The 24128-nt window shown below is 51.6% G+C and overlaps 1 protein-coding gene across 14 annotated transcripts in view; it reads left to right on the forward strand.

Moving 5' to 3' along the window:
• Rim (Rab3 interacting molecule) overlaps positions 1 to 24128 on the forward strand; it is a 60643-nt gene that overhangs the window by 13709 nt on the left and 22806 nt on the right. For 8 of the 14 annotated variants that reach the window (XM_076897269.1, XM_076897266.1, XM_076897263.1 and 5 more), the window contains 11 exons: positions 1677 to 1952; positions 2447 to 2671; positions 3240 to 3474; positions 12195 to 12408; positions 12837 to 13026; positions 18631 to 18838; positions 19527 to 19790; positions 20333 to 20356; positions 21829 to 22093; positions 22813 to 23064; positions 23653 to 23838. In XM_076897269.1, the coding sequence (XP_076753384.1) occupies positions 1677 to 1952; positions 2447 to 2671; positions 3240 to 3474; positions 12195 to 12408; positions 12837 to 13026; positions 18631 to 18838; positions 19527 to 19790; positions 20333 to 20356; positions 21829 to 22093; positions 22813 to 23064; positions 23653 to 23838 (2339 nt within the window). Of the gene's footprint in view, positions 1 to 1676; positions 1953 to 2446; positions 2672 to 3239; positions 3475 to 10452; positions 10536 to 12194; positions 12409 to 12836; positions 13027 to 18630; positions 18839 to 19526; positions 19791 to 20332; positions 20357 to 21828; positions 22094 to 22812; positions 23065 to 23652; positions 23839 to 24128 lie in introns of all 14 variants that reach the window. The other 6 variants (XM_076897270.1, XM_076897271.1, XM_076897264.1 and 3 more) reach the window with 6 other exon arrangements.

The raw sequence follows: 24128 nt of genomic DNA on the forward strand, positions 1-24128 counted from the left end.
CGCGGCCTTTTAATTATAAGGAACAGTGATATCGATGCGTAGATCCACAGGTAGTAATCGCAGCGTAATCGAGGTAGCAACGAATTCGACGAGCAGAAAACTCGAGCACGTTTTAATCCCCGTCGACTTGACGACATTGAACGCGATCGTAATTCAAGGGAGCAGCCCGGTGTCCTTGCGCCGCGGCGTTGCTCGCGCCCATTATACCTGGCACAATAATACGCGTGAATGGGCATGGAAAGTGTTATCGATGGGAACCGGCATGGGCATTGTTTTATGGTTTGCTCCTAAATGGTCCATCCATCACGTTTTATCTTGATGGAGTATTCTGGCCGCCTATTCATCCCTCAAAACGCTCGGCAACCGGCGCCAGCGTCGCGCTAGCCCGCTAATTATTACCCTTTTCGTTCATTGTACCAGGCGGTGAATGATCGTCGTCGAAGAATGCGCTTTTCGCCGTTCCAAGATGCTCGATTCTACTTTCTCCACCCTCTCACGGCGGGGCTCCTCGACGCGCACTTTCGCGTCTCGCGGCACCAAAGCTACGCCGTCCCGATTCCACTCGTGGGAGAAGCAAAACGGAGTGAAAAAATCCCGATCGATCAGAATTTTCTCTTTTTAATCTAAAGGCTAAGCGTCGACCCACGGTTGCCACAAATAGACTGTTCAACATCGATAGCGTTGGTAAAAAATCGATAGCGCAATGATAATAGCGTAGCGATAATGTTCGAGATAAATATAAATACAATACTAGATACACTTATTGCACCCACTCCGTGATATATATATAGTACGTTTAATTCCTGTATCGACACGATTGATAAAACGATTCAAGTCCGATCTACTTCGGTCGAGATAGCGACTCCCACGGGATCGAAAGCAAAAATCTGTCACGATAGTATTTGATCTGTGTTAATTCCATGAGAAGTGTAAACGATAACGCGTTGAATATCCAAATGACGCAACGTTTCCGTCATTGTGTACGCAACTGGCTTGTGTCGGGCAACGCTGAAGGAGTTAAGTCGTTTCGATATCTCGACGCGAACCTGCGAGCCCTCCCAGTAATCTAGATATTCTCAGCCGGTCGCCGCGCACGGTTCCGCATCGGATTCGCTTGATTTAATTTAACGTTACTCGGGAGCTCCCTCGAATTTGCATAAGAATCTCGCTCGAGGCGACGAGACTCGGCTAAACGGGATTTCGCAATAATTCCGCGCGAAGATGGTCGAGTTCTCCAGTTTCGCCGTGGCGATAGCCGACGGAGTTTCTCGACGTGGCTCGCGCCACGCTCACCCCTCTGGGTATCGTGTATTTTTAACGGGATCCCCGTCCACGTTTCGACGAACACCCGCTACGCGAATGGGCGGAGCCCGTTCGTTGTTCGTACGAAGCGTTTTTAAGCTCGCGACGTCCGCTCGCACGTTTCAATTAGCATCGAATGCTGGTCGACTTCCTATAGATTATTTCCTATTAATATCCTCGGGTAGAAGCGGTGACCTGGATCGATCGGTACCAGGACTCTTTCCCTCCGCGTCTATCAATCGCGCTGTCTCTCGTTCGCGACGCCATGGATTATTTCGGTCACCCTCGCGATCGGACGTCCCATAGGGGGATCGATGGAGCGGCGTTCGAGGATAGCATTCCTGCGATGGTAAGAGGTTGTTGTTCGATTGCAGGTAATATGGGTGTGCATTCTCTGTCGCAAGAAACAAGAACTGCTGTCGAAGACCGGACAATGGATGACGAAGGCGGGGCTAAGCGCCGGGGAGAACGCGATGATGCTGCGAGGGATGCAGGACATGCAGGTGGGTGGTCCTCCGGGACTCGTGGACCAAACTCAGGATAAAAGACCGAAACTCGAGAGAGCGCGCAGCGCGGCCGAGAAGGAGAATTTGCCATTGTTACTAAGGAGCGGGAGTCTGCTCAGAAGACAGTACTCTCAGCAAGAGCAAGTACGATTTACTTAATTCACTTACACGTTCGGCCGCGGGGGCCAGCTCCCCGCGGCCCTTAAATAGCGCTCGTGCACGCACTGTTGCTCTGGATGTACAACAACGACAACGGCAACGACAATGCGATGTAGGAAACACGTTGCTATGCGAATTCGATCGAAGCAAGGCGATGCTATTGGTATATATACATATATATATCACCATGCCGTTCACTGTGCTCATCGTCACCGATCATTCGCTGCTACGGTGTCTTTGAACAATCTCCGAATGATCTCGCGAAACTTGTACACCGCGCCGGACGATCCGGCGACGAGATTGTCCAAAGACGCCGCGAGGAGCCGCATATTGTCACCACATGCTGATATGACTAAACGAGAACGTTTAAATATCGCACTGTTTGCATCCACCACTGCAACCCACACGCGCGCGACGAATCCGTGGCAGGGCCGATTCCGGTACGAAAAAAATGGCGGTTTTTCTGCTGGCGATTACAGGGTCCAGGGCGTCGACTGTCCACGAGCGATAGCGGTGTGGACATGTCCGTCCCGCCACACTGGAGAAACCTGCCGACGCCTCACGTAGCCGCGGCGTACCATCAGACGCAGCAACCGCCGAGGCATCCGGACGCGTACGCGGAGGATGACCCGAACCTCTACAGAGGCGAGATCGACGGTCTCATGAAACAGCAGAACTACCAGAGACAACGACCGATCTACCCGGTGAGTGGGAAACCACCTACCCCCCCAGTTCTCTCGATTGCCACGGCCTGGATCGAACGGCGCGATGACGTTAGACGCTCTCGAGAGGGACTTGGAAATTAAACATTCAACAAGTTATGCACCTTGTACGAGCTGCGAGCGCGTAGGACCGGCTGCTAACGGTATTCATACGTAGGCGGTGCTCGAGAGGATGCCCTCGAAAAGCCAGCTACACGCTGGAGAACCCGCGCGACCCGAACTTTATCGAGCGAGAACCGGGGAATTCCGATGTCTGCTTTATCCTGGTCCTGCTGTACCCGCTTGAACGTTTAGCCGTGCTCGACCGACGGACGATCGGTGAAACGGGCCGCAACCACGAGGGGACCAGGACCAAGCGGTCGCCATCCCATCTCCTCACTCCCCCTCTGTTCATGCTCATTTCATCTCATCGCATCTTGCTTCTGCGCTATCTCACGTCACTGTTTTACTTGACTCGGTCTGCGAGGGATGCTCCTCGGTGTTTAGCCAGCAATCCAAGTGCGGTTTCCGTTTCTGCGACCCGGGGTTTTTTTCTGCTTTCGTCTTTCAGGACCAGAACACGGACCTCGCGATGACGTATGGCCAGCCGACGGTCGAAGCGGGCCCACCACGAAGCGTAGTGCATCCACCGCAGCAACACTCGGTGCACCAGACGCAGAGCGCGCACCCTCAGCAACCGGTGGCAGGGCAGGGTGGTCTTCAGCAACAGAGAAGCTTCAGCAGCAGCGAGGAGGATCGGAGCACACCCGAGTGTGCTAGCGACGAGCCTGACGAATGCGAGAAGGGTGAGTCCGTGCTCGACGCTCGCTATCTTCCCTTCTTACGGTTCTACGATGTAGCTTCGGAACAAGAACGCGGTCTAATCACCGCACTCGGATAATACCCGATTTATCTTCGTCTAGCGTACTCTTTTACGTAAACGCAATTTCGATCGGCCGTTCGTAGACGACGGATCGCCTCGAACGAGGACCGAGCGCGACGGCGCGCGCGGACGAGGTGGCATTTCCTAATAAAATACGACCAATCGTATTTCTTCCTCGTAAATAACGGTAGTAATCACCCGGAAGGGGTAACAGACGGAACTTTAATGAACGAAAAGTTAGCGGCCGAGTGGTTCGGTTGGAACTGGCGTTACAAAGTTCATCGGCACTGACAACGATATTGCCCGTTACTCTTTCGAAATGTCACATCCCCGCGGCGCCAGTCGTATAATTCACCAGGCGACGCGGTTAAACGTCAACCCCGCCGTCGAATAACCGTCAACGGCCGGTCGCGGAGGATCGGCCGCGACGGCGAGGCGTTCTCGCGGAGGGTCAGCCCTGCGCCCTTGAAAACCCGCTGCGCGAGGAGAGCAGAGGCTTTTCCGTGTCAGCGGATAATTGGTTTACGGAGGACGTGCGCACCTGTACTCGCGGTATTTACAGCCGCGCCGCCGGAGGAAAGTGTAATCGACCGATCCGATGCTCGTGCAGTCTAAAAAGCCCTCCGCGTAACACGTAACGCGTGTTTACTGAGCGATTAACGCTCGATGCCCCGAGGAGGAGCGTTTCCGCTCGAGTACCAGGTCTTGGAGTCGATCGTTTCGCCGACACGCATCGAGCCAGGTTCCCACGAGACGAGAGGGAAGCGTGGCGATCCAACGACGTTGCGAAGACGAGAGATATCTGGCTTCGCTTCGAACAGTGGGGAGAAATAATGATCCGCAGTATGCTCGCGGGTTCTCCGTTGTCTCGTTCGAACACGCACGGGGAACAGAGAAAGATATTCGGGCGAATGATATGTATTTGAAATAGGAAAGTAGGTCTACTCAGCGGCGGATCGACTCGAATGGAGTGGCAGATGAAAAGCGATACCGCATTATCGCGAGGGCGGTTGGCTCGCGCGCGTTCTCGCGCGTGGGGGTTGAGAGGTGGTAGAGCGCAACCGGGTTCCTCCTTGGCTAATGAGTAAATTTAGGTTACCGATGCTGGAGGATACCCGGCTCAGCTCTCGAGTTTTAGTGCGCGCGTTTCCCCCGCCCCGTGTTCACGAGAACACTCGACGCTAACGCGGTGCTCGCTTTTATTGCGACGCATTCGAGTCGAGCGGAAAGAGAGGGGGAGAGAGAGAGAGAGAGAGAGAGAGAGAGAGAGAACACGCGTGTACGTGCGGTTCACGGATGATTAGCGACGGGGATCGGTGAACTGTGAACCGATTCATCGAGGTGCGCATCAGCCAGGGAGAAAGAGAGAGAAGCTTCGCGTGGGGTAGCGACACTCTCTCTTCTGGTATCGGCGCGTCCTCGTTCGTCTTTTTTTCTCGCTTTTCCACGATGGTCCCCCTTTTTACACCGTCTAATCTTCGTTTTTCGTAACGCGGCGATACGATGGAACCGAATCTTCTGGTCCCTTAGAATTCTGATATATTGTCAGGTTTAGATCGGTTTCCGATCGTCCTGTCGGTAACTTCTGTATTCCTCGCGATGGTTTCTTCCATGGGAACGCGAGGGTTAAGCTGGCCGTTTTTCTCTTCGCGAGTGTATCGAGCGATGGAATTCTTGCCAGTGAATTTTCTTCCAATATTTCCAATACTCTTCCCGGGATACGTGGACTCCTGACCGGCATCCGGACTATCGCCCTAGCCGTTAAATCCTTGATCGGATCTCCACGATCGTGTATCACGGCATATCGTACGGTATCCTGCGGGAATTCTCGGGTTCTACCCTCTCGGTTTCGTCGTTGCATTGATTCTTGGCTGTCTTATATATCTCGCCCAGTTTTCCCTCCCTTCTTCTTGTACACTTTTTACCTCCGCTCCTTTTTTTACCAACCCACGGTTACTTTCTTCGCCATTCCTCCGCGTTCTTTATCGCTCCTCTTCTCCAGAGAGTCTGCCATTTTAGTTTAATTCCTCTATTCCCAACTCGCATTTTGTTTCACCGTTTACGTTATTTTTTAGCTCGCACTCCTTTGCTCAGTTAGTTTCGCGCAATAGTTTACCCGTTACCGGGACTCGTATCGATCTCGCTGTAATATCTTCCGTGAAACATTTAATCCCACGATAAATTCCGAACTTCCCGCTGCTTTCTTTCCCTTATACTATCACCTAGCGAAATTAGTTAGAGAGTATTCTCTCGAATTGCAGGGGTAGGGAGAAACTTCTGAGAGTAATGCTTATTAACTTGGGAATGTCGATGGTGATAATTATGCGAACTTTTCCTTCCGACGTTCGCCAATTTTAGTCGACACCACCGGGATTAAAGATTCAGTTTAAAGACCGGCCGACAATTCGCAGACGACCAGTTCCTGGTAAATTCCCGGTGAATATTTTCACCCGCTGTCCACAGCAGATCAAATTACGATCCACGATCTACCGACACTTCAAATTACGCTCCTCGCAGCCTGTTCAATCACGTTTCTTCCATTTCCACGATACTTTCTCCATATTCGACGCAGCCACCCCTTCGTCGTCCACCTTTTCTTTCATCCAGCGATACGCGCATCACTCGTACCCTCCGCGCAGCATTCTTTCCTCCGCATTCTTCCTCGCAGCCACCCCCGGCCGGCTCGCTACAACCACCACCCGTTTCCATCGCTCCTCTCGCTCGCTACGCCCACACGTTCACCATGACGTCACGTCAGCACGTGGGCGAATTCAAACATCCATCCCGTAGCTATTTCTGGGCTTGGTCCTCGCGCACCGAGAGTGGAGCCGTGCAAGTACCGACGACCGAAAACACCAGCGTACCCCGCTTCGTCGTCCATTCATCCGACCAACCCTTCGCTCGTACGATCGTTTCCGCGACGAGTATTTTTCCAACGCGCTACGCACGCTCGCGAAAAATGCTCGCCACGCGTAACCACGTCGTGCACAGTGGCGATCCTTGCTTCGATAGATCGTCGACGGTGGCCGTGTTTACCCTTCCCCGCACTCGCCGCTGCGAATCGATTTTACCCGAGGCTAGGGGTGGAAAATTTGAGCAGGGGCGGAAGCGTGCTCCGGATGAATATGGAGCCGCAGTTCCTTTGGAAACGGCGTAGACGGGCCCGTGAATTCGTTACGATCCTCGCGAGCTAGTTCCTCCGCAATCTTGCCGACAGTAAAATCGGGGGCGGAACAACGAATGCGGTACACGCTCGCGGGTAATCAAATTTATACCGGTTTTATTTATCCGTTCTCGTCTACCGTGTCGAATTGGTTCATCTTTTAATGGACTCGCTCGCGAGAGGCAGGCGGGTCTGTTCGGTGTTGAATCTTTTCGACGGCGTCGTAAAGAATCAGACGGCGGACGCATCTGGTTCCCACGGTGGGATCCCATATTTTCAGCCGCGATGTTAAACCCGTCCCATTCTGAAAGATTCGCGAGCGTCTCCCTCCAGGACACTATCACGGGGATACGATGAAATTATGATGAAGAGGTCGGGATTCAAGGATCGTCCGCCGTGCGCCTCCTAAATCTTGCACGGCCAGTTTTATTGGGGCATTAATTTCGGCGAAGTACGCGCGTACATCAAAGGGAGAACGTTCGCGGGAGCAAACATTTATGAAACCGGCGCATCGATCGCGAAGCTCGAAGCTTGTCAGACGATTATCGCCCAGTGAACGGAAAATATCCTGGAATCTCTTCAACGTTTCCGTTGTTACTTGAACGGGAGCGAAGATTCCTTTTCGTTGAATCTTTGAAGACGTCCATCCGTGATACCTCGCTACAGGGGAGCGATAGCACACCGGAGGACTCCGCGCGCGTCTCCCCTAGCACTGTTTCATCGAAATTTAATCCGAAAGCGCTTGCAATTTGACGGCAGACCGATCGGGACTTCGAGTCGACTTCAGTTAGCAGGCTGCGGGTTCGTGACCCGGTATTATTCTCCTCCGGAAATAACCATCTGGATTGAAATTACTTTGTTTACCGAATAGACTCGGAGAACTTAGCGAATCTTAATCCTGTTTGCTCGACGTCCCCTTATAATTGAAATATTCCCCTGGCAGAAATCGATCTGGCGACTTTTACGAAACGCGAGGAGGTCCAGTCGTTCTATCGGAACACGTTCCTGTTGGTTCCAGTAGTTAGGCTACGGTTTTGGGCTACCATGGCGGTATAATCAGCTGCGTTACTACTACTTGCCAGTGCACCTGCTCCCAGCGTTCGCTGGGGGCTGCGTGGAACAGCGCGAAACACTCGTGGACCTCGTGCACGGTGCAGCTATGCGCTTGGTGCACACGCGCTGATGCGGATGGCCGGGGCAGCTGCTATGCGGAGATCGGTCTTATTAAAGACGATGTCTGCTGTGCACCGCGTTTGCGATTCCAGCGTCTTTTCGAAGGAACAAATGGATGCGTGGATGTATCTCGATTCCTATTGGAGGTATCCTTCTCATCTTCTCTGTTCAAAGAGCGAGCGAAACGAAGATGCGTAAGAGTAGAGGGAAGTTGAATTAGACAGGAGGGTTAAACTGGAAACGAAACGAGTATCGGCAGGTCGATTACACAGTCCGACACAGGCGACTCGGTCGCAGCGTGAGCTGAAAAAGAAATCGATGGCGAGCCGCGCGAAGTCGAAGTGAATTTTAACGAGTACAGACGGGGGATCAGCGCGGCAATTACCGAGCCACGGGCTCGCGAATTAGCACCCCGTGCTCGTCCGCGAGCGTCTCCCCTGCGTGCCGCACGCAGGGGAGAGAGAGGTAAAAGGAAAGAGAGAGAAAAAAAACGAAGAGGGAATGGAGAAAAGTGACCGGCGTTAGTCGGACGGCGTTGTTGCTCCCATTCGTAAAAATGCACACAAATACAGTTAGAGACTAGTGAAATTAGTTTGTAGAAGTTTACGAGAGGTAAGTCCGTTTACGCGCTCCCGCAGCTCGCAAGTCACCCCTTTAACGGAGGATTTGTAGAGGGGACCGCGGAGTGCTGCCTGCGCGTCCATCGGATCCCAGGGGGACGAGGAGAAGGGCGAGCCGAAGGATAAATTGTCACGGCCACGCTTTGGCCTCTCATCGAGCCTGCTCCGCCTTTGATTACACCTCTATCCTTTGACAGCTTCCGTCGCGGCTCGACGTGCGCCCTACCAACCCCCATGCCCACCCTCTCTCTCCACCTCCACCTGTCCCGTTCACGGCTAAAATTCTATTAAACAGATTTTAATTCGTTTTCAGGAGCGACCTGCGTTCCCGGAGAGAGCTCCCGTAGATTAAAACTTCCCTCCCCTTCCCGTCCCACGCGTGACTCCACCCTGACGATACCACGCATCCCCCATTCCGCCGTTGCAGAGAGCTCTCGCGATGTTCGATGTACGCCTGTGTATTTAACCTTTCGTCGCATCGTGATTCGCTTCTGTATCGAATCGGTATTGAACAATTTGCCTTTCCTTTTTGTATTCTTTTCGAGCAGTAAAATATTACAGTCGCGGAGCAGTGAGATAACAATGGATGCATTTATTACGTTCCGTGCTGCCAAGACGCGATGCGTCTCAAGCGTAAAGTTTGAATGAAATCATGCTACGAAGGGTTAATACTGGGCGGGTTACATCATGTGCCATGATATTGCAGGCATCGCAACGACGATGTGGCGACGTTTTGCCGCGAACGGCTGCCAAATGAAAGGACGCTCGTGGCTGCGAAGCTGCAATTATCGTCGAGGTCTCTGTGGCGATCGGTGGCTGAATGATCTTGAGTTTTCTGCGTCGAGAAATAATTCACTACCCCCGTCATCGGTCTCGTTCGTCGGGAAAATAAACTACGGTCGATGCTGCTACTAAGCTCAACGATTCCTTTTTTATCGCGATTGCGAACCAGATACATCGCGAACATTTAAAAAATGAAACGTCCAAAACGCGGAGAATAAATAAAGACTCGCGTCATCGCGCGTCTGATGAGCGATTGTTCGTTCATGCGTCCTCGTCGCATTTCTTTCTCGCGAGACGCGGTGGAATCGGTCCAAACGCGTTTGCCAAATCGGTAATTGATCACGCGCATATTCGTATCTCACGATTAAAATCGAGAAATTCGAGACGAGTAAATGTACAAGGGGTAGTACGTCTTGGAGCTCTACGAAGAGGCGCCAAACGCGTTTCGTATGGCTATCGCGTGGCCAATTTGCCAGTTTTATGATGCGTGTGGTACTTTACCATATTAGCAGCGTGCACGACAAACGAGACGATCCAGCCACTCTTCCCTCCTGAATCCTCCTTTCAGAATCGATCCAGATAGAATTCACGAGGCCGGCCCGTATCATAACGAAAACGACGACTTACTTCTTGCGTGTAGCGAGAGAAACACCAGACACTGCCTGCAATGTATTACGATTACCATTAGTTGAACAGTGTTCGATTGTTACAAACATAGCGCAGTTCTAATAGCAGTGAACCAACATGTTTGTTTCGTTCTATACTTTTTCCCTCTCTGTTTGCATCGATACGACTCTATCTAGCGTATAGACACACCCAGATTATTTGTTCAGTGATTAATTATTACGTATACCCATCACCACCCCAGCGAGCCACCAAAATAGTAGTTGGTACTCCCGCGAAACTATGATTTCTGACCGTCACCGTTCCCTAAGCCGATTCTACATGCATCCACACAGAACGAGTTCTCCCGGAGAGGGGAGACGATTGATCCGTTTCACGCTTGGTTATCGTCGCGCGGGTCTCGATAAACGATAATCGCGACCGCTCTTTATCCGTGATTCTGTTCTTCTTTCTTTTCTTTTCGAGTCTAGCGATAAGCGAAGCACCCGTTTACGCAACGGACGCAACATGTGTGACTTAAAGAGAGATCGCCTTTTAGGGGATAAACCGCCGCCCATGGTGGTGACTTCCAGGAGCTCGAGGGAGAAGCCCGGGGACAGAATGAATCGTCAGTTCCTCGCGGTACTTACTTATTTTCTCAAATGCAATTAAGGCAGTTCGTTTTCCGCTATATATAAATATATATACATATATACAATCATATATATATATGTGAATCAAACGCAAGCATATATATATGTATGTACCAACCAGAATATATATGTATATATATTATATGTATATCTCTGCGTATGCGTGTGCATGTGTGTGTACGTCATCTGCCGACCGATTGCGTGTACGTATCGCGCTACAATCCTCGGACGATCCAGTCGAGTCGAGCGGGTTTTTGCAAGCCAGAAAAATTTCATCGTTTTTCCGAAATCCAATTCGACGTCCGAGTTTTTCTGGGTAGCCTAATGGCGCCTGAAAACGAGCGAACGATTTGGGCAAAAGGGAAACGTGCGCGATCGCGCACGCGGAGCCGCGTGTTCCTTCGAACGGTCCGTCCCCGTTTCGAGATGGCAAATTACCTGGCGCCGATCGATTCCCCGCAAAAATTGCATCCGAACGTTCCGCGAGGCAAGTGCGATCGGTCGGCAGAGCTGTAACAGATTTTATTTGTTCTACTTTGGACGGCTACGAATCGTGCACAGGTATACAAGTATCTATCGTCTACACCTCACTCACGCCACGTACACGTATCGCTCACCAAGATACTCCCGACAAGTTTCGACGTTCTATTGCTTCGACGCCTGTCTCGAAGTGGCCGGTGCATCCGCGCGCGAACGTGGCCGCGTGCGCTACGGTGGAGGTTTCTCGCGCGCACCCTCGGCGCAGCGCAACCAGAGATCAAACGAGAAAGTCCACCCTGCGTCCGTGATAACGTTAACGAATTCTCGCACGGCCGCGTCTGTCAAACGATTTTAACCTCGTACAAGAGAGCCCGTCTCTGCTTCGCAGACGGACGATCGCGTCGGCGACGACGACTCGCCGGAAGCGAGTGCCGAGAGAATTCCTTTTCCTTTCTTGTACGCGTATTATTTTTCTCTCAGCCTAAGTGTACGCGCGATCGTTTCGAGTAGACCTCGAGGCGACGAGCCCCGAGTCGGGAATCTCTGTGGTCGCTTCTTTTTTCCAGAAATAGCATCGCTATTGTGCACGCACACACACGTACACACACATACAACACACAGTACCCCCTTGCACACACGTGGCGTGTACAGCGGCGTTCTAGCGAGTCCAGGACGATTTCCGGTCATCCCGCCCGAGCACTGTTCCTCGCACACTCTTTCAACCCCACCGGGGCAAGCCTGCACCGATCTTTCGGCCCGTTCTCGACAGGTACATACCGAACGCGATACGTCGAAAGCCGCACACCTTCCGGTGTAGATGGGAGAAGGTGGACACGGTTAGGGATCGATAGGTTCCCAGCTGCGGTGTTGCGGTAGGACAGAAAGAGAGAGAGAGAGAGAGAGAGAGAGAGAGAGAAAGAGAGGGAGAGAAAGAGAGCGAGAGAGTCCGACGAGGGGTGTACGGTTATCCTTCGAGGGGTGTGGGAGAGGTTGAAGTTTAGGGGGAAAGTAAGATCGTAGAGTCGATGCGAGTGGGGGAGGTAGGGGCAGGTGAACAGTTAGAGGGTAAGAGGGTAAGGGTGTCACGGTTAATCGGTTAATCTTAGCTCGATTACGGTGGAAAGAGATGAGAGCAGAGGAAACGAAACGTTTTTTGGATCTACTGTAGGGAAGGGGTACTACCACCATACGGGAGGTCCTACGTCAATGTCCGGCGGTGGACGTAGGCAGAACGGACCCCAGAACGGGCACCACAACACGGCCGCGATGACCATCGAATATAACGGTCATCATCCACCGCGAGAGCCGCGAAAAGAGGAGAGCACACTCGTGAGACGGAGCTTCCGCAGGAGTGCCGACGAGTGGCGCGCCGACAGTAGGAGGTGCGTGTGAAAAATTGGCGATCGTCCGTTCGTCTCTTCAAATAGAAACGTTGTTCCTCTTCGATTTTGTATATCTGGTATCTTTTTTCTATTTTTTTTTTCTCACCCTTTTTTCTATTTTGCTCATTTCTTTCGTGCTGTTCGCGTCGGTCGTCCCGGGATTGCCGGGTCCCCGGCGATACCTGGACGCTAAATTCCCGGCGAACACGGTGTAGAAGATGGTCGCGTAGCGTAGGTGGTCTGCGCGAAACGAGCAGCATAGTTTACCGCGGGTACACTGTACAGAAGACACGAAGGGCACACGAAAGAACGAGGGGAAAGAAAGAAAAAAGAGAATAACTCTGGTGAAAAACGCGCAGCCGGTACACGCAGTACAGACAGAGTAGACGGCGTTCTCGTATCTCCTGTGTATGTGGCGTGTCCATCAGGTTCACGGAGAGGAGGGGGAAAAAGACAGTGCGATTTGACGGTGGGACCAATGTCGGCGGCCCTCAGGAGGATTGGTCTTGGGAGGCCGATCGGCAGGGTAGCCAAGACAGCGCGACCAAAGACTCCGGGATAGACACCTCTAGCACGTTCACGAGCAGTGAGGACAGCAACAGGGGCGACCTGCCCAAGGTACGGGGCCCGTTACTCGACACTCACGTCGATCGATCGCTAAATCGGGGGGACAAGGGGAGAACAATTAAATTTGCTTGTCGATCGTATACAACACACTAACAACAGGCTAGAGTTCCATCGATCTCTCGGCCAGTGGTTCGAGTATTTACCTCTCGAGCACAATACATGGCCAGGCAGCCGCTTTCGATTTAGACTACACTAGGAGAACGAAAGTAGCCGGTGGATGATCGAGTAAAAGGGGTCTCCGTCGCGCGAGAGCCGCTCGTGTCGAGAATGAACGAACGACACGCTTACAGATATATACATGTGTGTATATATAGAAAACTTTTTTTTTTTCTCCTCCCAAACGCGCGCGAGATTCGTACGAAGGCGTAACAGAAAGCTCGTCTCGCGGGTCTCTGTCGTCCAAAGTGGAATACGGTTTTTTCTTAACTCTTCCTCGTACCTTGCTTCTCATATAGCTTTAGTGGAGAGAGACACATAGAACGATGATTATATATACGAATATCCGTGGTCTGTTTAGTGCCTGATTATTTGATTGGTTCCATGTACCACTAGCGTAGTAGTTTAGTTACGTATGGAACTTAACCCTTTCGTTCACGGTTACGCGTATCGCACTCCGTCGAACCCGTGCCCTACGATGGAGGGAGAGGCACGGATCGTTGCTCTCTTTGCGTTTCCGTCGTTACGAATAGTTGTTCGTACAGTAGACAATTAGCATTGTAGATGTTACGTTTCTTAGACGCTTCTGCTCGTTGATTACTTTCCGAATGGAAGGTGAACTCGATCGCATCGAACCGAATGCGTAACGAAGGGGTTAAATTGCGCGACGTAAGTCAAATGCGAGCCGAAGTTTCAGGGAGGGAGTTTATCCCCGCCTGCAGCCGCGCCTTGACGCGTCTCACTTCAAAAACTCTCTTTCTCTATGTATCTTCTTTCTATTTCTTTCTTTCCATTTCTTTCTTTCTTTCTTTCTTTCTTTCTTTCTTTCTTACTTACTTTCACACTTTCTCCCTGTCTGTCTTACTTTCTCTCTGTCATTCCTTACATTGTGAGCTTCGTGTGACGAATAAACCTCTTTTGCTCGATTCACCCCCAAACTTCGAGCTTGAAGGCTTTCGTGCTTGGAACCGCGTCCTTTTCGTTACGGCATTGTTACCGACCAGCATCAGTCTCTCTATACATGATCATACATATATACATATATATGACGCATACGTCTCTAATTTATACTGAGTCTGGTTGTGTTGTTGCGAGTGCAAGTCCTTCGGACCTCCTTTCGTCGAGCGTCTCTTTTTTAGCGTCACCGTGGAAACGTGTCACGGAGCGGGAGCATTCGACGAAGACACGACGGGAATGCAACGTTCCTGGCAACGACACGCATAGTTGATCGCACCTGATATCGCATGAGTCTTGGACTGATCTCACCATTAAACAAGCTCTCGGGCCTTGCACCGAGGGAACTCCTCCCCAGCCCCCCCCCCCCCCATCGTGACTTCTAGCTACTTAGAATAGGATGCTTTCTTCGCGAAACATCATTCTCTTTCTCATCGTCTCATCTTCTACTCTTCTTCTCGAGCAAACCACGCGACCTATCGCCGTCGACTTCACGAAAAATCGGACGAAGATTCTCATCCCCTATTTTTCGACGATCTCGAGGAACGTCTGTCCTCGTTATCGATCGGTCACGTTCCACGCCAGTTTCACGACCGAACCGTACGAGGATCCGTGCGAAACGCCGCCTCGAATTCGCGATACACCGACTCTCTCATCCAGCCCTAACCACCACCAAACATCGCCACTGTTCATTCATCACACGATACATCCAACGCTCGCTACGATATATCGCTTCGCGTTATTAAACGACCGGCGGGACCAGAGGCGAGAGGGTGCGCGACCGCGTTTAATCAAGTTTTGACGGAACCAACGCTCCTCGTCGAGTCGTTTCGCCGGGCGAATTTCGGAACGGGACGCTCGGTGTTAATTGGAAATTCGTTTCTTTCTCATTATCGTCACTTTTCGAACGATACCGTCGCACCGTCTTTCCTATCGCGTCCCCCTTTGAGCGTTCCTCGCGTCCATAAGGGTGGAACCTCGACACGGTTATCGTCGCGTGCAGAGATTTTAATTTAGGAAAAATCATGGAAAACATAGCGGAGAGGAACCGAAAATCACCGAAGAGGGAATAGAGACAACGTCGATCGAGAGACCAGGAAACAGTCGGTTCGCAGTTGCAGTTTTCCGATAGCCACCATTGGCCGGGCGTATTTGTCAATTAGCCGGCGTCGGGGCGGCCTACGGGCTACCACGGTTCGATTATTCGTTATTGTTATTACACGAGCCCGTAATGGAAAATAATTCCTTCGAATTTCGATCCGCGCAGCCATTCTTTCGTATCCCTTTTCAATACTTCGTCTCGAATCGCGGCCGTTCGTACTCGCTCGAACGGAACAGAGCGGTTATCCACGACGGTTCCCGTCAGCCTGTACGATTAATCGTTCGTTCCCAAATAGAAAGCTTCCGCGAGCTCGAGCCAGAACCCTACCGCGTCGAGATCGAGGGTGTTGAATCACGCGCGGAACCCGATCGACCTAGCGTAGATTAAAAATAATAATAATAATAAACCAGCGAGATACCATCTTACTAAGAGATTGACGCACAGATCAGCAGAGAAAAAAAGATTTCCCCATCCAATTTTACGAACCACTCTCGTCAGGACATAAGGGGTTAGGTCGCGTATCGATTTTAATAGACGAGGGGGGTGTGTTTCACAGTTTCACCCGGTGGAACGAGGAAAATTATAGTTTCTCAAAGCCCCGTCCGGGACAGCCCGTACGAGACGCAATAAAAACGACGATTCAGGACCAGCAGGTCGGGGGGTAGTCGTTGAAGAATTCTTGGAGAACCGTGGCTCGTGTCACCGCGCCGTTCTGACCGACTTACCCGAGGTCCTCTTTTCCGCGCGGCGAAAATATCTCGTCGATCGTTCTCCTTTAGTTTCAACGATTACCATCGCGTCTCGATCTCGCGCACAGTGCTCGATCCATTGCCAAACAGGAACGAACGGTTGCATTACGTCCGTTGGTCGCGTGCGTTTCGAGCCGCGGGGATCATCGTTCGATAAAAATGAAAGAGCGCGGGGATCGAGGACAGGGGCCGTGCTCCAATTATGCGGGGGTAAATAAGCAAGATTAAATTCGGCCCGAGTAAACGAACGGCGATCGAGCAATTTATCCGTCGGCGGATCGTCCCGTGCACTCGTTCTTAAATCAAGATCGACCCTCTCCCGGGATTGGCTGGCCACGTCGATTAAAGTCGGCGGCACTCTCCGCGCTGTGTACAGAGAATTCACCCGTCGATTGGCCCGATAAGCGCGGAGGGCCCGATGGAAAATTGCATCGCGATCGCAGGAAATTAAATCGCGCGTTCTTTTTCGGTGGCGCGCGCGTTTCATTGTCGACGAGGCGTCATTCAGACCGGATTACCGTTCGCGGAACAATGCTCGCGGAAATTTCATAGAGATAATCGTTAATCGTTCGTCGCGTCTTGCGTCGCAGTGTAAATTACACTTTGCGAATACCACGGCTCGTTCGTGATTTTGCTACGTGCAACGCGTGTCCGTAGTCGTCGGCATTCATCGCGCGATCTCATTTTCATCGAGTCGGAACTAAGGGGTTGTAGTTTAGATCGCGTTCCTGGTACAACGACGTTCTGGCACACGGCTCGAGGTTTACCTTTTGACGCGGCTACTGCCAGTCCGCGAGAGATCCGGACGATTTTCATGGGCCGGAACCGATTCGAAACGTCCAATTAAAAGGGCCGAAAGGATGCCAGGTTGTCGAGAGAGGCGTACCTGTTTCATAATTAATCGAATTGGAGCACGGCCAAAGGATATTCGAAGCGGTGGCGGGTCTCGACGACCTCGTTAGCTCTCGTCGATCGGTTTCGCGGTGTCTTTTGATAAATCCGCGACTTGGGGCATCCCGTGGAACGGATGTAATTGGCTGCGCCCGTCGACCGCAACCGCGATGAAACGGAAACTAGGTTCGCGAACGTTTGTCGCCTCTTAAGCTTCACGCGTCTCTCCGGAGGACGGAAAACGATCGACGGAAGTAAGGCGAGGAGCGGGAGGGCGGGCGGGAAAAATCGCATATTAAAACTCGCGTTTGAGTTTCGCGATGGAGAGCCGGACAGGTTTTAAGCGACCTCTTCCGGATTTAACGAGCGTTCATAGTGGAACTTTCGAACGCGCGTTTAACTTCGTTAGCGAAATATTTAATTGCAACTATTTCATCCGGCGTTGCCCACGGGATGAAGACTGGGAGGAAAAACCGGCGTCGAGTGTATAATTCCAAGTTCTTTTTAATTGGGCCGAATAAAATAAGAGGAGAAATGGTAAAGGGTAGAGGAAAGATAAACGTGACTTGGTTCGAGCAGCCAATTATATCGAGGTTAGGCAAAGTATCCTAGTAAATTGAGATTAAACGGCGTAATTAAGGTCGGCGAGTTGTACAGAGAAAGGATCGTGTTCCGCGAGGATGATTTATAGATCTGTCCGTTGAATCGAAGCGCCACGACTCACTCGGATCGACACGATCAACCGGAGACCGGAAGGAGGCGACCCCTCTCCCTAAAGTAGATCCACCAGATGAATCGAGTCGCTCTTCGACAGAGAAACTTCACTCCCACGGTGTTCTGTCCCTTTTTTTATCTATTTTTTTTACCCCCCCTTTTCTTACAATTGCGATCACGTCGTTGTTGCATGCATGAAATCTCGAGGACCTCGAACATAGGACGTTCGAAGGGACTGATTGTCGCTTCTCTGCTCGTGTGCTCGTATTGGAACAGCATGTGGCGAAAAGCATGGACCTAGTGCTCTGTTCATACTGTGTAGTTGTACGAGTCATTAGCTGTACTATAGCGTTGTTCTTCCCCTCTTGTCAAGCTTGTTTCGTTCTATCATTTACCTCCAGCCTTGAACATGTAGATTCACCTCACCGTAGACACGTTGCATATTTCGGGGAGGACACTCGAACGAGCGTACTCTCGAGCGATTCGCCGCGCGATTGTTCGAAGTTCGCGTTCCACGTACAGCGAACCTCGAAGGCCGCGTTCGAGTATCCTCCGACGCGCGCATCGCATCGCCAGGGAGGCTACCATTCTCTTCAGCTTCTCTTTCATTAGTATCCCCTGTGACAGAAATATCCTGCGACTGATGACGAGATCGATTGCGCGTCGCGCTCCTTCGCCGCTTGATTAACGCTATACAATCCACCAGACGCAGGATGTTCTTGCAGGAAGGTCAGCTTGAAACCATCCACGTCTCGCAATCCGATCGCGGACTGTTTCCATAGCGATCGAGTCCGGTTCGCGGACGGAATTTGGAAGTCGATCCACGGACGTCGCTACGCTCCGCGAGTCCCAGCCCTCCGGATTGCGTCTCGTGTCGCGTCCATTGATTTCCAAGTTCCATCGGCGCGTGTCACGCGTCCCACCATCCGTCATTTTCACGAGAATCGCGAGCGAACCGCAAACGCGACGAAACGAAAGAAAGTAATAGAAGAAATAGAAAAACAAATGCCCATTCTCCGCGCTTCGTAGCATCCGTTATCCTGGCAAGTGAGCAGAGACGGCCAGAAGATCATTGGTCACATGGTGTTGCGAAAGCAGACCGGCACCGGAAGCAGTAGTAGCATACTCGGGCTGAAAGTGGTCGGCGGGAAACTGTTGGAGGATGGCTCCATGGGCGCAGTCATCGAGAAGGTCAAGAAGGGTAGCACGGCGGACATAGAAGGTCAACTGAGACCCGGTAAGGACGATAAATTTAACCCCTCTGCCCTAGAATCCAACGCCTTCGTATGCCTTACCCTCCGCCCTCCGCCCCTGAAGAAATCGCTTCCTCTGGTTCAAGCCACCCTTGACGATCCTCCAACGAATCGAATTTCACAGACTGTGACTAGTCGACCGTTTCCAGGGAAACTAAAACCGATTGCCCTGTCGACTCCCTTTGACACCCTTGTTCGATACGCCATTTTAAACACGCCTGCTGTCTACCAACACTGAATTCACTACGAATTAGATTATCGACGATTAAAGAGACCCTATCGATGGATTATTTCGAATGTGAAACGTTCGAAAAAGAAATCCTGCTGTCTGTCGCGTGTTCAGTAAAAACCAAAGCGCGAGTGGCAACCTAATTGCACCACGCATCGCGTCAGAAGCCCCAATACCACCCTGGGAAGGAAGAACTTTCCCATCCATCCAATCCAGAACACCGTTCCATCACCTGGAGCGAGAATCACCGCGTCAGGACTTTTCCACGACAAAAGCACCCCTCCCTTCCCCAGCCATTCCGTCCGGTTAACCCATTCCGACCACCCTAAGGTGGCGGTACCTCGGCGAGGGTGTCGCCGTCCCGAAGTAAATAAATCCGCCGTTGTCCCCGAGACCGGAGGCGATCCAATAGGAGAACCGACCGGACCGTTCGACGATTTCAGGTGACGAAGTGATCAAGTGGAACGGCAGGTCCCTCCAGGGCAAGGCCTTCCGTGAGGTTTACGACATCATCGCCGAGTCGAGGCAGGACTCCGAGGTGGAGCTGCTAGTCTCGCGAAATCTGTCGCCAACGACGGGTCCGGCGACGATGCCCGCGGGGCCGACGCCCACGACGCCGATGGCGTCGAGGAGGATCGCCGCGCAGACCCAGTGGAGGCAGAAGCATCCGGAGACGATATCCGGCCCGCAGCAGCCGCATCACAAAGGTGACTATTCTCCCTAATCCTCTCTTCTTCTTCTACTTCGACTTTCGTTTCTTCCCTGTCTCCTTTCTTGTCTTTTGTCCGAGCGCACGAGACCGTGTGTCTCTCGTAGATACTCGAGATCGAGTTTAGAGTCAGTTACTCGGGTTTGATCATTGTCCGATCTTAATTGACATGCGTTATGAACGAAGTAGTGGTTTGAGAGAGCGCGTGTAGATGCTTGCTGAGCGATGAGATATGCAATTTCGATGCGAAATGATTTGATGATTTAGAAGAATCGAAGGATACGAAGGGCAAAGATCGCTCAGCAAGTTTACTTTTGGTAGTGTTGCGTAGAATAGACAGTTTTAGAGGTAACTTGGCAAGACATGATTCGTCGTAACGTTCAGATCGGGGAGATTTTAAGCGAACTTGGGATAATCGATAAATCATCGTGATCCATAACGAGTCCTTTACCCAAGCCATACACGATAGACATAAGTACCGATAAGCGCATTGAAAGCGACGCTATATTGTCACAGATTATATGATTTTTCGTATTCCAGGTCTTAAGAAATGTATTCTATGGGGTAGGCCTCAAATTTCTTAAATTTCTCGATCCCAAAGTAATCGATGTTACCCCTGCCCGTATTTATAGTTCTGTCTTCTCTATCGTCCCGTATCTCACCCCTTCTTTCTCATCGTATTCTCTCGTAACGATCCTGGTAAGATTCACGAGGGGAAATGGTAAACGAACGGGTTCGCCGTTCCCGAGTAAAATGGAACACAGAGCAGCAACGATTATCGAGCGCACCAGCATCGAGATCGACGCTTAACGAAAACCATTACGATTGTTATTCCGCTTTTTGTAATACCGTTCGTTGTTATCGTAGAACGTAGAGAGTAGTGGCAATGCACCCCCGCCGTTCTTACGATACATAGTTTTATGGGAGCAACAACTCGATGCAAGTGATTCTTTCGCGTCCTATATTTTCTATCTTCTCCCCCCTGGTTCAGCCACCAAGGGACCATGCATTCGGATCCTGTTGTGTATAATGCACCATTCTACGAATTACCCCATTATAGACTCTTCGAAAGCTGCACCATCGCGTCCGCCGTTACGATACGAATATTTATGGACCACCATCCGTTACATTGCTAGCGATAACAGCGATATATACCATAGATAAATGTGCGCCTATTTTTCGACCCATTTCTCTGTCTCCGCGTGTACGATACGATCGTTTGTTTGAATAATCGTTATTGCAAGTTACTTTAAAAGCAGACGACAGCAGACGAGCGCGATGTACTCCCAGCGCGAACCTTCCGACGCATACCGCTGGTGATGGAAAGAAAGTTACGGGTTTCGACGAATCTTACAGCGATTCGACGGTTCCGCGGTTTGCCAGCGAAAATTAGCCAGCAAACTCGAAGTGGCGCGAGAATTTCCGTGGAATTGAATTTCCAACGCGCCACACAGCTAGGCCAGCTGGTACACGCGTAGACGTGGATGCACAGCTATGGTCATCGTCGAATCGCTGCAAGACCCATACGATCCGCGCCCGTTCCCCCCGTTGAATCCAAATTCGTGGTCGTAAAACGATTCTCGTGGTAACAATTTGTCCAACAGTTCCCAAAGTAAATTCCACGAATTTCTTGCACATACCCAACTCGAACGTCACTCAATATTCCCGGCTGCCTCCGCTGTATTCCAAGATTCGGCGTCCTACTAAAGGATCGTTGAACCCACGGCCCCGTTCTGCCCGACGTTTTACGACTTTGTCCGCGGATCTCGCGTACTCCTTTTTCCGCGCCGCGATACGAAACATCGGAGCCAGGAAACCTCCGATGCGATGCGTTCTTTTCCTTTCCATGCCCCTCCTTTCTTCGCGAATGCTCGCACCTTTACTTTTCTCTGTGTTACACGTATACCTAAAAATATGTAAATATACCTTTGTACAACCCTTTGAGAGAACCACACGTGTAGTGCGATCGTGCCCAAGCGCGCGGTTACGTACGAGGATGGTCTAATGTCTAGCCTGCACCGAACGATCACTTGCAGAGTTATACGACGCGAGGCGCGAGAAACCTTCGGTTTTAGTGACCTCGCCCGGCTCGCCGGATCTCCACGCTCAAGGACGCGCCAGGCACCTGCGGCACACATCCGGTAACGCGAACGTCGGCGGTAGCCTCCAGGTGAAGCTGAGCTTCGATCCCATGGCGCTACGGTTGATCGTCATGTTGATCTGCGCGACCGAGCTCACACCCAGGAGCAACGGCCAGCCCAGAAATCCCTACGCCAAGATCTTTCTGCTTCCCGATAAGAGGTGAGTGAGCGTCCAATTTGCTTCGAAAACCTGCACGATCGCCATTGGTTATTGCGCGTAGAAACGGGTGTTTCGTTCTTAACGTTTTTAAAGGTTGGTAAACTTCGGGATGCGTCCCGTTCTCTCGTGGAAATAACAGATAAAGAACGTGACTCATCGGGATTCCCATCCGCGTAGTCTGAAATCGATAAACAGTCGGGTGCATAGATTTTTATGGGCGTGTGCGTTCCAAATCACCGGGTGGCAGACGCCCGTTTTTCGTACACTCGCGTCGATGCGAAGGGAATCGAGTATTGTACAGCACACAGACAGCTCGGACACCGCCGCGATGATGTCGAGGCTGAAACTGTCCTCCCGTAAGATAAATCATTTTCCAAAGAACCGTTCGCGAGCCAAAAGATAGCCGTCGAGTTTGGCCGGGCTGCCAAAACAGTTCCGTTACCAGCAAAACTTCTGCGACACCGGTTTTATTTCCCTCCCGCTAAGTGGCATCTCGTTAATGCTCGACGTCGATCGATCGGTATCGTCCCATTTATACCAGGGTGCCTGGCGATCCCTGGGAGGAATTTTTACCCCAGCGCGCGATATAAAACGGTAATCGAGCACGATTGAATCGCGTTCCGATTTTAAAGCTATCCGCGTCGCGCTTGTGATGGACCAGTACTACTTATACTCCCAAGCGTTCCGTTCGATATCGTAACGTATGTGTCTTCACGCAGCGAGAAGTCGAAAAAACGCACGAAGACATTGGCGAACACGAACGATCCCAGGTGGAACGAGACGTTCGTCTATCACGGGATCAGAAGGTCGGAGTTGAGGCAAAGGGCGCTGGAGATCACCGTCTGGGATTACGGGGAGTACGATACGAACGATTTCCTCGGCGAGGTTGTCCTGGAGCTGGCTACGACCTGCCTCGACGACGAGCCCGAATGGCACCAGCTGACAGGCCACGGGGAATACCATCACATTGGGTATGTGGAATCATCTACGGTAGACACTTAGGATGTTTCACTATTTCATGCCTCCTGAGATGAGACGCAATCGCTAAAACGCATTCGTTCGCTTGTTGCAATGAGAGACTAGGAGTGATTCCTTAGAGATTGGTGACTGACGAATACTCATTGCGCTTCTTAGTCGCTGAATGCAAACAACGAGTACCCGAGTCTTCTAGTGCTTCTGAGAAAGGCTAGGGCTGCTGTAGGCGCGCAGCCACCCTTGTTTTCTTGTTGTTGTCCCGAGTGCTTAGGCTCGGGGAGAAGGAATCCGTCGACGGTCACGTGCGTTAGCCTAACCAACGATACGGGCGTAGACACGGGGCGCGTAGTGGCGGTTGTTCGCGTGTAAATAGCAAAACGAAAGCAAAAATAAGGGGGAAACGAAAGAATCCGTACTGTGATATCCGATTGGCGTACGCGTACACGCGCGCGCACACGCACATTATATGTACATACGTAGGTAAGCGCGTATCGCGTCGATCAGCGAATCCGTTCGGCTGATTCTTTTTCACCTAGCGCTAGCGAGAAGAGCGTAGCGTGAGATCTAAATTTCGCGTTGCACAGATACTATCAGGAGCCCGATGACATGGTGATAACACCGGTGGACTGCCATCTCAGTCCACCGCCGACGACGTCGCGGCTGAGCGACTCTGACACTTCCGAATGCGATATCACGGACTGCGACGTCTCCAGGGAGCAAAGGAGAACAGCTGACGGTGCCAGTATAAGCAGTATCGGCAGTTCCTCCAGGTAAGAGCCATCCATCGAAAATCTCTCTACGGTCGCGCGTACCCGTGAGCTCCGCTCTCCCGCACCGGCGACACGACGCAACCCCTCCGCGCGCTCGATACGGTATTACGATCCCTATTGAAACCGGAAGGGGAGAGAAGAGCCGTGCTAGTTTCACGGCCGCAAAAACCGGCGGCCATGTTCCGATCGAGCGGAAACCGAGCCAGGAAACGTCGAGCCGGTGACGAGAAACGTTTAAACGAACGACAATACCCCGGAGGCTCGAGCCGTCGCTTACCAATCGCCGACGG

This window comes from Xylocopa sonorina, chromosome 6 (assembly GCF_050948175.1).
Source record: "Xylocopa sonorina isolate GNS202 chromosome 6, iyXylSono1_principal, whole genome shotgun sequence".
In the NCBI taxonomy this organism is placed as follows: domain Eukaryota; kingdom Metazoa; phylum Arthropoda; class Insecta; order Hymenoptera; family Apidae; genus Xylocopa; species Xylocopa sonorina.